The sequence below is a fragment of the Lampris incognitus genome, chromosome 11 (assembly GCF_029633865.1).
Source record: "Lampris incognitus isolate fLamInc1 chromosome 11, fLamInc1.hap2, whole genome shotgun sequence".
Lineage (NCBI taxonomy): Eukaryota > Metazoa > Chordata > Actinopteri > Lampriformes > Lampridae > Lampris > Lampris incognitus.
Genome location: NC_079221.1, coordinates 1,216,911 through 1,231,376, shown reverse-complemented (window position 1 = coordinate 1,231,376; position 14,466 = coordinate 1,216,911). Strand labels below are relative to the sequence as shown.

The 14,466-nt window shown below is 48.7% G+C and overlaps 1 protein-coding gene across 1 annotated transcript in view; it reads right to left on the bottom strand.

Moving 5' to 3' along the window:
* LOC130120700 (hyccin 2) overlaps positions 1-14,466 on the bottom strand; it is a 147,186-nt gene that overhangs the window by 4,994 nt on the left and 127,726 nt on the right. The window contains exons 9-11 of the mRNA XM_056289390.1: positions 7,246-7,341; positions 6,459-6,575; positions 605-692 (exon numbers count right to left, since the gene is read on the bottom strand). Coding sequence (XP_056145365.1) covers positions 605-692; positions 6,459-6,575; positions 7,246-7,341 — 301 coding nt within the window. The remainder of the gene's footprint in view (positions 1-604; positions 693-6,458; positions 6,576-7,245; positions 7,342-14,466) is intronic.

Here is a 14,466-nt window from a genome sequence, read left to right as displayed (position 1 = left end):
GAAAAGATCTAATAACTGTCACACAGCGGGCTACAGGATGTGGACAACTGTTTGCCATGATGAGAATGTCAATATGGCTTTTGTGTCTTATCGATACAATGTTAATACCCATCCATCCATCCATCCATCCATCCATCCATCCATCCATCCATTCCTCCATCCATTCATTATCCAAACCGCTTATCCTGCTCCCAGGGTCGCGGGGATGCTGGAGCCTATTCCAGCAGTCACTGGGCGGCAGGCGGGGAGACACCCTGGACAGGCCACCAGGCCATCACAGGAGATACACACACACACACACACACACACACACACACACACACACACACACACACACACACACACACACACACACACACACACACACACACACACACCTAGGGACAATTGCAGGTATTCATACAGCAATGGATGGGTAGGCAGGAGGGAGCTGAGGACAAAATGGTTTCCTGGGCTGTTTGTGTCAAATCCTCACAGGGTAAGAAGGACAGTAATTGTAGAAGTATTGCATGTTTTCATTTCAGTGGGTTTCAAGTTGAGAGAAAGTTATCAGTATGGTTATCTCTGTACTCTAGTGGTATCAGTCACGCATTGTTGGACTCACCAGTAGAGGCTGGGAATAAAGTTCCAGCTGAGCTCTGTACAGGATATCCTCCAAAGCTTCCCGGCCCATCTCCCACTCTCCATTGTATCTGCATAGCACAACCACACACACACACACACACACACACACACACACACACACACACACACACACACACACACACACACACACACACACACACACACACAGGCAACACAACAGGGTGAGGTTGTGAGCTAGTTTGAGTAAATAAGTGTCTGACAAGGTGTCTGGATGTCTGACACACATCCCCTAGTCTATCAGTAAAAGTTATTGACTAATGTCCAGAGACACTGAGAGGAGCACATGTTGAACACAAAAGCCCATTCAGGGTGCCCCGCAGTCCACAGTCCACCACCATTCAGGGTGCTCCGCAGTCCACAGTCCACCACCATTCATTCAGGGTGCTCCGCAGTCCACAGTCCACCACCATTCAGGGTGCTCCGCAGTCCACAGTCCACCACCATTCAGGGTGCTCCGCAGTCCACAGTCCACCACCATTCAGGGTGCTCCGCGGTCCAAAGTCCACCACCATTCATTCAGGGTGCTCCGCAGTCCACAGTCCACCACCATTAAGGGTGCTCCGCGGTCCACCACCATTAAGGGTGCTCCGCGGTCCACAGTCCACCACCATTCAGGGTGCTCCGCAGCTCTGCAGTTCACCGTCATTCAGGGTGCTCCGCAGTCCGCAGTCCACCACCATTCAGGGTGCTCCGCAGCTCTGCAGTTCACCGTCATTCAGGGTGCTCCGCAGTCCACAGTCCACCACCATTCAGGGTGCTCCGCAGTCCACAGTCCACCACCATTCATTCAGGGTGCTCCGCAGTCCACAGTCCACCACCATTCAGGGTGCTCCGCAGTCCACAGTCCACCACCATTCAGGGTGCTCCGCAGTCCGCAGTCCACCACCATTCAGGGTGCTCCGCAGCTCTGCAGTTCACCGTCATTCAGGGTGCTCCGCAGTCCACAGTCCACCACCATTCAGGGTGCTCCGCAGTCCACAGTCCACCACCATTCATTCAGGGTGCTCCGCAGTCCACAGTCCACCACCATTCAGGGTGCTCCGCAGTCCACAGTCCACCACCATTCAGGGTGCTCCGCAGTCCACAGTCCACCACCATTCAGGGTGCTCCGCGGTCCAAAGTCCACCACCATTCATTCAGGGTGCTCCGCAGTCCACAGTCCACCACCATTAAGGGTGCTCCGCGGTCCACCACCATTAAGGGTGCTCCGCGGTCCACAGTCCACCACCATTCAGGGTGCTCCGCAGTCCACAGTCCACCACCATTCAGGGTGCTCCGCAGTCCACAGTCCACCACCATTCAGGGTGCTCCGCAGTCTACCACCATTCAGGGTGCTCCGCAGTCCACAGTCCACCACCATTCAGGGTGCTCCGCAGCTCTGCAGTTCACCGTCATTCAGGGTGCTCCGCAGTCCACAGTCCACCACCATTCAGGGTGCTCCGCAGTCTACCACCATTCAGGGTGCTCCGCAGTCCGCAGTCCACCACCATTCAGGGTGCTCCGCAGCTCTGCAGTTCACCGTCATTCAGGGTGCTCCGCAGTCCACAGTCCACCACCATTCAGGGTGCTCCGCAGTCTACCACCATTCAGGGTGCTCCGCAGTCCACAGTCCACCACCATTCAGGGTGCTCCGCAGCTCTGCAGTTCACCGTCATTCAGGGTGCTCCGCAGTCCACAGTCCACCACCATTCAGGGTGCTCCGCGGTCCACCACCATTCAGGGTGCTCCGCAGTCCACAGTCCACCACCATTCAGGGTGCTCCGCAGTCCACAGTCCACCACCATTCAGGGTGCTCCGCGGTCCAAAGTCCACCACCATTCATTCAGGGTGCTCCGCAGTCCACAGTCCACCACCATTAAGGGTGCTCCGCGGTCCACCACCATTAAGGGTGCTCCGCGGTCCACAGTCCACCACCATTCAGGGTGCTCCGCAGCTCTGCAGTTCACCGTCATTCAGGGTGCTCCGCAGTCCACAGTCCACCACCATTCAGGGTGCTCCGCAGTCTACCACCATTCAGGGTGCTCCGCAGTCCACAGTCCACCACCATTCAGGGTGCTCCGCAGCTCTGCAGTTCACCGTCATTCAGGGTGCTCCGCAGTCCACAGTCCACCACCATTCAGGGTGCTCCGCAGTCTACCACCATTCAGGGTGCTCCGCAGTCCGCAGTCCACCACCATTCAGGGTGCTCCGCAGCTCTGCAGTTCACCGTCATTCAGGGTGCTCCGCAGTCCACAGTCCACCACCATTCAGGGTGCTCCGCAGTCTACCACCATTCAGGGTGCTCCGCAGTCCACAGTCCACCACCATTCAGGGTGCTCCGCAGCTCTGCAGTTCACCGTCATTCAGGGTGCTCCGCAGTCCACAGTCCACCACCATTCAGGGTGCTCCGCAGTCTACCACCATTCAGGGTGCTCCGCAGTCCGCAGTCCACCACCATTCAGGGTGCTCCGCAGCTCTGCAGTTCACCGTCATTCAGGGTGCTCCGCAGTCCACAGTCCACAACCATTCAGGGTGCTCCGCAGTCCACAGTCCACAACCATTCAGGGTGCTCCGCAGTCTACCACCATTCAGGGTGCTCCGCAGCTCTGCAGTCCACCACCATTCAGGGTGCTCCGCAGCTCTGCAGTCCACCATCATTCAGGGTTCTCCGCAGTCCACCACCATTCAGGGTGCTCCGCAGCTCTGCAGTCCACCACCATTCAGGGTGCTCCGCAGCTCTGCAGTCCACCACCATTCAGGGTGCTCCGCAGCTCTGCAGTCCACCATCATTCAGGGTTCTCCGCAGTCCACAGTCCACCATCATTCAGGGTGCTCCGCAGTCAACAGTCCACCACCATTCAGGGTGCTCCGCAGTCTACCACCATTCAGGGTGCGCCGCAGCTCTGCAGTCCACCACCATTCAGGGTGCTCCGCAGCTCTGCAGTCCACCATCATTCAGGGTGCTCCGCAGTCAACAGTCCACCACCATTCAGGGTGCTCCGCAGTCCACAGTCCACCACCATTCAGGGTGCTCCGCAGTCCACAGTCCACCACCATTCAGGGTGCTCCGCAGTCCACAGTCCACCACCATTCAGGGTACTCCGCAGTCCACCACCATTCAGGGTGCTCCGCAGTCCACAGTCCACCACCATTCAGGGTGCTCCGCAGTCCACAGTCCACCACCATTCAGGGTGCTCCGCAGTCCACAGTCCACCACCATTCAGGGTACTCCGCAGTCCACCACCATTCAGGGTGCTCCGCAGTCCACAGTCCACCACCATTCAGGGTACTCCGCAGTCCACCACCATTCAGGGTGCTCCGCAGTCCACAGTCCACCACCATTCAGGGTGCTCCGCAGTCCACCACCATTCAGGGTGCTCCGCAGTCCACCACCATTCAGGGTGCTCCGCAGTCCACAGTCCACCACCATTCAGGGTGCTCCGCAGTCCACAGTCCACCACCATTCAGGGTGCTCCACAGCTCCGCAGTCCACCACCATTCAGGGTGGTCCACAGCTCCGCAGTCCACCACCATTCAGGGTGCTCCGCAGTCCACAGTCCACCACCATTCAGGGTGCTCCACAGCGCCGCAGTCCACCACCATTCAGGGTGCTCCACAGCTCCGCAGTCCACCACCATTCAGGGTGCTCCGCAGTCCACCACCATTCAGGGTGCTCCGCAGTCCACCACCACACATTACTGTTAGTCAAAAATCTGCCTGCTGGCTTGGACTGTTTATACCAAGAGGGATGTCGTATGGGAAGAACATGAATTAGCTTGGCATGCTCACAGACGAGGAACGTAAAAAGCAAGATCTAAGGCTCTAATTGGAAATACATGGGTGGTAACGTCCTGAACTTGAAGTCTCAGGAAAGGGATAAAAAGAAAAACACTCACTCAATAACGACATATTTAATCTTGTATTTAAATGCTGTTGTCATACAGAAACTGTAATTGTATGCTGGCATTTTTTTTTTTAAATTTTGCCTTCATTGGATAGAGGATAGTGAAGCAGCAGAAAAGACACAAGGGGAGAGAGGGATGGGTACGACATGCAACAAAGGTCACTGGTTGGAATCAAACTAGGGATGTTGTGGTTATGTGGCATGCTACCGGACACCATGCTGACCTTTTTGACTCAGAACCCCTCACCATTAACAAAAAAGTCACGCCACTGATTAAGATAATAGAACTTTTTTATACCTCCACTCATTGAGACTCATGAGCATTTACTTAAGGTTATCATAATTTTAGCTTCTCTCACAGTGCCTACAGTGAGTTTATTGGGGGTATAATTTTAGCTTCTCTGTGTTACCTCCGGCTTGGTCGGGCATCCCTACAGACACAATTGGTCGTGTCTGTGGGTGGGAAGCCGGATGTGGGTATGTGTCCTGGTCGCTGCACTAGCGCCTCCTCTGGTCGGTCGGGGCGCCTGTTCAGGGGGGAGGGGGAACTGGGGGGAATAGCGTGGTCCTCCCACGTGCTACATCCCCCTGGTGAAACTCCTCACTGTCAGGTGAAAAGAAGCAGCTGGCGACTCCACATGTATTGGAAGAGGTATGTGGTAGTCTGCAGCCCTCCCTGGCTTGGCAGAGGGAGTAGAGCAGAGACTGGGACGGCTCAGAGGAGTGGGGTAATTGGCTGGATGCAATTAGGGAGAAAAGGGGGGAAAATCCCCCCCCCACCCAAAAAAGGAAGGTGAAAGCACAAGGTCCAAATAAAGACCTTGCTACTCAGTTTGACCCACCGCCAGCACATGGAACAATCAAACAGGCAGGGACAACCTCAATGGGTTTTCCTTTGAGACTGAATGCATACAGAGTGAAATGAATGGGTGAGGTAAAAATGGAGTCCTCTGATGTTCTGGAAGTCCAATATCAATAGAAAATATGTCTCAAACAATAATTAAATATGCATCAAATCAATTTTGCTCCACACCTTCCTCACCCCTCCCTCTCTCACTTCATATGGCGCTACAAAGCTGCAGCATTAGGGAGGGACATATTAACCTAAATCCCCAAGTCCCCTCTGAGTGCCAAGGTCCCTCTACATGTGTGGAGCTATTTATTAATGCTTATCTGCTGTTAGTGTGTGCTTGGTTTCACCCTTGGTGAAGGTGAGAGCTTGTGCTGACAGTGAATGGTGTTAAGGTGAGCTATAGTAAGGGATTAGGGAATATCACCATATTCCAACTCACTCACAATTTCTTTTTTTTTCCTCTTTCAGGGGTGGTAAACTGCACTCACTCTACGGCTCTCCTTGATAAAATGGCCCATAGTGGTCATGATTCCAGGGAAAACCCAGTCAGAACAGCCATCGCTAAGGAGAAGCTATCATCAACTCTAATCTGCTTTGCAATGACCGTCCTTGTACAGGGATGAAATCACCTGCTCCCATAATGCACTGCCCATCTAATCAGTCTGTGCAGCTGAGTGCTGCTGTCTTCGCTGATGTGTTCGTGCTACAGGTTGGAAAGATCTCTGCTCTACCTTGTGCGAAATTAGAATCTAGATTGCCCTTATCACTGAGGTCCTGCAGTGGGAAAAGATCAAAAGTGAGTGGCATTATGCAAATTAGCCTCTCTGTGCACAATGCAGAGTGACTGTTTGTTATTAGGAACGCCTTTTGCAGATGCTACAGGGACAAGATAGTGCATTTGTGGTGCTGTTTTGAGGAACAAACAGACATTCCACCTCCCTATTTTTTACTTTGAAGACTGCAGAAGCCATTTTACCCATTTTTGCAGAGGTGATTTTACCTAAGTCCTGATAAGCTATTGGAGGGATGACAGGGATGTACCCCTGTCACAGAGGAAAGCCACCTAGAGATACTTACATGGCATGATAGACAGCTGTCAGCATCTGGACCATGAACTCTGGGTCCAGGAGCACACGGTTACACGGCTCCTTCCACAGTTTCTGCTGCTGCCGTGGGAAACCACATACACACAACCTAGGAAAGGGAGGGAGAACATTCAAGTTATTTCATGAATCACATACACAAAGAGGATCTATGGGTGTAAATATAGACAGCTTTTACCCAAGAGAGTTCCGACAAGATTAAGTGATAAAGTTGAATTGTGCAGCTAAATTGAATGGGCAAGTCCTAACATTGCACCCTATTGTCTTGGTCTCAGCATGTTGTCTGCATAGACATAACTTGCTCTTGGCGCTGTCTGTTTGCTAGGCCACAGTTGGAAAGACTTCATATCCTGAATTGTTTTCATGTTGGGGTAGAACACCGTGGGAGATTCACATTTTAAAAATTCACATTGATCTTTTTTTTCCTGTTTTCGGTACATCTCAGTTCCCTCACAAGGAGCAGACTTATAAAGGTATTCCACCATGAATGGTCACTTAAATAATAGCACGGAAGTCACCAACAAAAGCCCCATGAAGGCTCATGCTTATCAAATTCCACCACAGATGGGGCATAGTGTTCAGGTCAGTTCATGGCTGGAAGATATGATAACATCTAAAGGAGGGCAGAGGGGAGAGACAAAGTGGCTGGCGACTGCAATATCTTCCCGGGGAAATTAATTGAGCGTAAAACAATAATAATGATAATAATAGACATGACAAAATTATTTCAGATGTTTTTTTCACAAGCACATTCTCCTTACCGTGAGCTCATTCTGCAGACTGACTGATAGGAGGACAGTGGCATGTAGACCACTGCAGAGTTGTAACACAGCATGAGGAAACAGAGCACCTCAAACCTGCACACAACCACAGATGACAGAGAACCAGGATGTGAGAGGTGCGGCCTTGTGCACTCTCATCATGTGACCTGACCATGGCTGTATTAAAGTAGAACTGGATACGGCGCCGCCGCTCAGCCTGGCAGCCAATTTCCCCCAGTGGTCACTCGCGGTATTGCAGCAAAAACCAAACAAACCCTGCGGCCCAAAAAGCATGTCCCCCATAGAGCACCACTGTAAAAGAGCCGCCTGCAGCACCGCTGACAGGACACCTGCAGCTGTAATCATGCTCAGTTAGTCCTCTTTGTATTGATCATTGTTAAGCCCCGGGGTTTCATCTTGGAACCCCGGGGGGGCTGTTCAGCCGTGGGGGTCGTCCTGTGTGTGGAGTTTGCGCGTCCTTGCCGTGCCTGCATGGGTTTCCTCCCTCTGCCCTAAGACGTGTCGGCCAGGGGAGTCGGCCGCACTAAGTCGTCCCCGGGTGTGAATGTGTGGCCCCGACATGGACCGGACCGGCGGCCTGGCCAGGGTGTCTCCCTACCTACCGCGCGATGACTGCTGGGCCCGGCTCCAGCACACCGCCACCCGAATTCCGATAAGCGGCTTGGATAACGGAATGCTTTCCATCCTTTTAAACGTTTCCCAAAGCCAGAACGGTTTTCCTGCATGACGTCACGGCTGTGCACGCGCATTGTGCACGCGCGGTGGGTGGGTCACGCCGCGCGTGGGGAAGGAGGATGTTTGCTTTACTAGTCGGGTAAAGGCGTGTAACGCACACAGAACCGAGCCGAGCCGAGCCCTCTCACACACCAACACACTATGGTGACTTGGTGGTTTTGCGTCACATGTGTTGGTCACTTGTTAGGCTTTGTTTTGAACGCCATTGTTTCGCTTTGTTTTTTGCCGTTTGTCTAAATACATCCACGGTTTCAAGTAGCGACTAGTCCCGTAGTGGTCTCACTACGCACCCACCAGGCCGCATGAGGGCGCCGGAGCGCCGGATCCTGGACGCGGCTCGCTCCTTCTCATAGCCCAGACCTACAGGCACCATGGGAGCAACACTACTGCGCATATTCAGTGGCCCCCATGTACCCGGAAGTAACCCGGAAGCCAGAAACTGTTTCCGTGTATGCGCCAGGCGAGCAATTCTCATAGGAATGAACAGGCGCCATTTTTAGATCCGGTATCCAGTTCTACTATAACGCATCCCAACACATATAAAGTAAAAGTAAAGTAAAAGAACAACAGCAAGAAAGTTTGCAGACTAGATTTAACCATGCACATTTAAAAACCTTTGCTCGGCCCTTTTTGTCAACATACATTCAAATCATATTGTTTGCAACAGCCATAGCATAAACAATTTAGACAGTTAACTTGAGTTGCTCAGGCAATGTATTAAATTAACTCAGCGGACTGCTGAGTGGCTTGGTGAACAAACTGTTTGCTAGGCACTTGTGCTTACTCTGAGCTGAGCGATGTGCGGTCTCTCTAAACTACTGCAATGTAACGCTCTTGTGTAACTCTCACTGACAATATGTGTGTTTGTGACCTGTGTGTGAATCAATTCTCCAAAAAACCCAGCCTGGCATCATAATTTGATAATGCGTATGCATGAGTACAAATGTATGGGTGCCTGTGTGGATATAGAAATATGTATAGCTTTATTTTTATGATGTACAATCATGTATAGATATATTTCTATTTTTACTAATGTAAATTCTGCTTCTAATCAGTTGTTAACTGTGAGCATGAATACGAATAAACTCAAAAATAATCAACCTTGTTCATGCATGTTTTGGGACATATTAGCTTACAAGTCAATGTAATTATGTGCACAAGCACAAAGCAGTTGAATGGCCCGGCAGTGTATCGCGGGGCCATTTAACTAAAGAATGATGGGCCCTCTTCTCATAAACACAATCTGAAATCCAGCCACACAAATAGATTTCAAAACAAAGTGTGAAGTCTGTCCTAACTGAAATCCATTGATTAAATTTATGGCCTTCTATGTCTGCCATAGCCAAGGGTCATGCCACCCTGGTAAAGGGCCAGAATTAACACGCCACGTTCCACACTGCAGAACCTGCATCACCAGCGATGATCATTTCCATTGGTGCTGTTAACCCGTTTATCTTTCTGTGTATGTACGTACAAAAGAATACATGCATATCAATGTATATGTGTGTACACATACATGATTGTATGTGTATGTATGTGTGTGTGTGTGTATATATATATATATATATATATATATATATATATATATATATATCAACACGGATACAGGAAAAAAAGATTTTAATGCATTGCAGTACAGGCCTGTTTGGTGCGTCTCGCATCAGCTGCTAATGTGGTTCAACAAAGAATCATACAGTTTGCGTTGCCCAGCGTCACGCCCCTAATTTGGGTTGGACAGCGACCAATCAGATGGGGAAACATTCAAACTACAACAACCAATGGGGTAGGTACTTATGATGCACAGCAACCAATGAAGGGATAGAAAACATTACAACCAATGGGGTAAGGGGCTGGGGCTTGTAACCTGTGCTTTTCTGCCATCACAGGTCACATCTTTTACCCCTAACTGAATATGCATTGCTCTTTGTAAGGATTTTCCATGAGACAGAATAACTGATGTTCTTGTCTACTAATGACCAAATATGGCGGCTTAAGGCCGCTGCATGTCTTGCATGTTCATGTCTGAAGCTACTCATATGGGCGTTAAACCTCATTTTAAAAGGGCCCTCTGTTAGTCCCACGTAAGTGTCCATATTGCAGTTGTCTTCTCTTGTCACCGATGCCTGGTAGATGACTCCCTCTGTCTGGCATTTTCCTTTGAAGGGGACACGATGCCTTACCACGGCAGTTGCAGTTGGAGGTGCTTGGTTGTGGTGAGGGGGTGTGTGTCTTGGCCATGGTGCTTGTGTTGTGGGATGAAATAACCAGCTGATCATCTGGCCTGCAGCTGTAGCTCAGTTTGACTGTGTTCCTGTTGAATATTTTCCTCAATTGGTGGTCTGGGGTAAAGCACTCATCCAAAAGCTTGAAAAATAGTTTTCCAATATTAGAGGCCACACGGTGTCACTGTAGGGAGGATTATACCAGGTGATGCTCCGCCTTCTGCTGCGCTTTTTGTTGTTGTTGTTGCTGGCTGTCGCTAATTGGTGGTGGATTGTACTTAAGTCTGAAATCATATCCACATGTTTGTAAAGCTTCCTGGTACGGGGGGGCTGCTTCGTTAAAGATGGCCTCGCTGGATGATAAACATGAGAGTCTTTTGTTTATGCTCACTGGGATATTTTTCAAAATGGAGGGTGCATGATTGCTTTCTCTGTGGATGTATTGCAATATATTGTTGGGCTTCATGTATGGCCTGTATGTACCATTTCTAAGATCTAAAGAGATGTCAAGGAAGTCAATCTGTTTTTTGTTAGCCTCAATTGAAATTTTTAGTCCATTGTTCGCAAATATACTACACGTTTTCTTTTTTATTCTCTCAACTTCTCTTGCTGGTTTGTTGCAGACTGCCTGCCCGTCGTCTCTATATAGCCCCACGTTGATGTCCAGGATCTGTAGTGGAGACAACAAGTACAAGCCCACTAGCTCACAGGTCTCTGCCCCGTCCAAGCTGCCCATGGTCACGTCAAATTTGCTGTGACCTTGCTTCTGCCGTGGGATTCCCTTGTGGTATAAGATTGACTCTTTAGCATGGGCTGTTGTGTCTCTGTCTTGGTGGGATATTTTGGTGCATGTTGAGGCGAATTCAATAGCTTTGTCTAGTAGCTCTTTAGTTATGGAGGGGTAAAACTCACAAATATCTCAGCATATGAACGTATGTCTGCTCTTGTCATCTATGCCCCTAAACCATTTCAATACTTGGTCGGTGTTCTTCCACTGGTTTAAGGAAACCCTCTCCAGAATCGTCCGATTTATATTTTCAATAATTTCTTTTGCTTAGCTGACCTATTTCGGGTTTGGTGGGGTTGATAAGCCTACATGTTGGTTTGTTTTAAAAAATTTGGTTTGTGGTCTTTAAGGGTAATACAGGCTTGCTTCTGGGCGGTGACATCAATGCGGTCGTCTAATTTCAGATCCGATGCAATTTTTTTGTCCTTTGAGGTGATGCCTCTTTCAGCAGACTTCGGTAGCCAAGCCTATTCATCCGTGATCGTTACATTATCCCCCTCCTTCGGGAACCGCCACAGCCAGGACGCGAACCTGGGGCTCCTGCACCACAGGCAACAACGTTAACCAGTCAACTAAAGGGTCCGACCCGTTAGCCAAGGGCTACCGAGCCTATTCATCCGTGATTGTTACACTATCCCCCTCCTTCGGGAAACGCTTCCGATGGCCTCACGATCTCACCATCCCATTTCTGACACCAACGTAGCGAATTCGGGGGGCCACTCGGGAACCTCCACTGCCCGGACGCGAACTCGGATTTCCCGCACCGCGGACGACAACGTTAACCAGTCGACTAACGAGTCCGACCCGTTAGCCAAGGGCTAGCGAGCTTATTCTTCCGTGATCGTTACAATACACTTCAGAACCAATTATCATTGAGTAGAACAAACAATCATGATTTTTAAAATAAAATTCATTGAAATAAGTATTGGTGAAATGCAGAATCAGACACAATTTATGCAGAATTAAAAACCTACAAAATACTCATCTTTCTATTTCTAAGCGGAAGGATGGTATTGGTAATAGAAACAGGATTTTTAAGAGTTTTAGGGCGTGGCCTACGGCGGGACAACGTTCAACGTTCTAAACGTTCCTGCGCCACGTCAACATGCCTTGGGAGTAACATCCCATCTCCAGAAGTCACAGCATAGCCCAAAAGAGTCACAATTAAGCCTGCCGCCGTTTGGGTTATTTGAAACTCATAAGCGCTGAAAAATGGCGAAATTTGTCACGTGATTACGTGTTCTGAAGGGGTGGGAGCAAATTTCGGGTGATTTTTGGAAAGCTCAGACAATTTCCTTTGCTAATATGGTCTCAAAATCGATCCTACCTTTCTCCTTCTGGCCGTAAATTAGGTTTGAACAAGTGGCGTTTTTTGTATTCAAAATCGTTAAAAACGCTACAATGATGACGTCACAGTGACGTCAAAGTGGCCGATGAAAAATTTTCAGCCCTCTCACGCCACAATTTAATCAATTATCTATCGAACGTGGGGTCGGATTAAGCCCTGCTAGTTATACTTTCCTCGGAATAAGCTCTGCAAAAAGCGTCCATGACAGTATACATACATAAATACACACAGGTGCATCTCAAAAAAATTGAATATTGTGGAAAAGTTCATTATTTTCCGTAATTTAATTCAAAAAGTGAAACTTTCATATATTCTAGATTCATTACACATAAAGTGAAATATGTCAAGCCTCTTTTGTTTTAATCTTGATTATTATGGCTTACAGCTCATGAAAATCAAAAATCCAGTATCTTAAAATATTACAGAAGACCAATCAAAAAAAGGATTCATCATACAGAAATGTCGACCTTCTGAGAAGTATGTTCATTTATGCACTCAATACTTGGTCGGGGCTCCTTTTGCACAAATTACTGCATCAACGCGGCGTGGCATGGAGGCAACCAGCCTGTGGCACTGCTGAGATGTTATGGAAGCCCAGGTTGCTTTGATAGTGGCCTTCAGCTCATCTGCATTGTTGGGTCTGGTGTCTCTCGTCTTCCTCTTGACAATACCCCATGAGCCACAGGAGGTCGTTGCAGAAAGGGCTGGCTGTTCGCAGAGTGCTGTATCAAAGCATATCCATGGAAAGTTGACTGGAAGGGAAAAGTGTGGTAGGAAAAGGTGCACAAGCAACAGGGATGACCACAGCCTTGAGAGGATTGTCAAGCAAGGCCGATTCAAGAACCTGGGGGAGCTTCACAAGGAGTGGAGCCACCACACACAGACGTGCCCAGGAACTGGGCTACATTCCTAGTGTCAAGCCACTCCTCAACCAGAGACAACGTCAGAAGCGTCCTACCTGGGCTAAGGAGAAAAAGAACTGGACCGTTGGTCAGTGGTCCAAAGTCCTCTTTTCAGATGAAAGTAAATGTTGCATTTCATTTGGGAATCAAGGTCCCAGAGTCTGGAGGAAGAGTGGAGAGGCACAGAATCCAAGTTGCTTGAAGTCCAGTGTGAAGTTTCCACAGTCAGTGATGATTTAGGGTGCCTTTAGGGTGCCATGTCATCTGCTGGTGTTGGTCCACTGTGTTTCATCAAACCCAGAGTCAATGCTGACAAGCTTTATGGAGATGCTGATTTCATTTTCCAGCAGGACTTGGCACCTGCCCACAGTGCCAAAACTACCATGGTATTACTGTGCTTGATTGGCCAGCCAACTCGCCTGACCTGAACCATTGTCAAGAGGAAGATGAGAGACACCAGACCCAACAATGCAGATGAGCTGAAGGCCACTATCAAAGCAACCTGGGCTTCCATAACATCTCAGCAGTGCCACAGGCTGGCTGCCTCCAGGCCACGCCGCGTTGATGCTGTAATTTGTGCAAAAGGAGCCCCGACCAAGTATTGAGTAAATAAATGAACATACTTCTCAGAAGGTCAACATTTCTGTATGATGAATCCTTTTTTTGATTGGTCTTATGTAATATTCTAATATTTTGAGATACTGGATTTTTGATTTTCATTTTCATGAGTTGTAAGCTGTAATCATCAAGATTAAAACAAAAAAGGCTTGACAGATTTCACTTTATGTGTAATGAATCTAGAATATATCAAAGTTTCACTTTTTGAATTAAATTAAGAAAAATAATGAACTTTTCCACAATATTCTAATTTTTTGAGATGCACCTGTACACACACACACACACACACACACACACACACACACACACACACACACACACACACACAAACTACCGTTCAAAAGTTTGGGATCACATTGAAATGTCCATATTTTTGAAGGAAAAGCACTGTACTTTTCAATGAAGATAACTTTAAACTAGTCTTAACTTTAAAGAAATACACTCTATACATTGCTAATGTGGTAAATGACTATTCTAGCTGCAAATGTCTGGTTTTTGGTGCAATATCTACATAGGTGTATAGAGGCCCATTTCAAGCAACTATCACTCCAGTGTTCTAATGGTACAATGTGTTTGCTCATTGGCTCA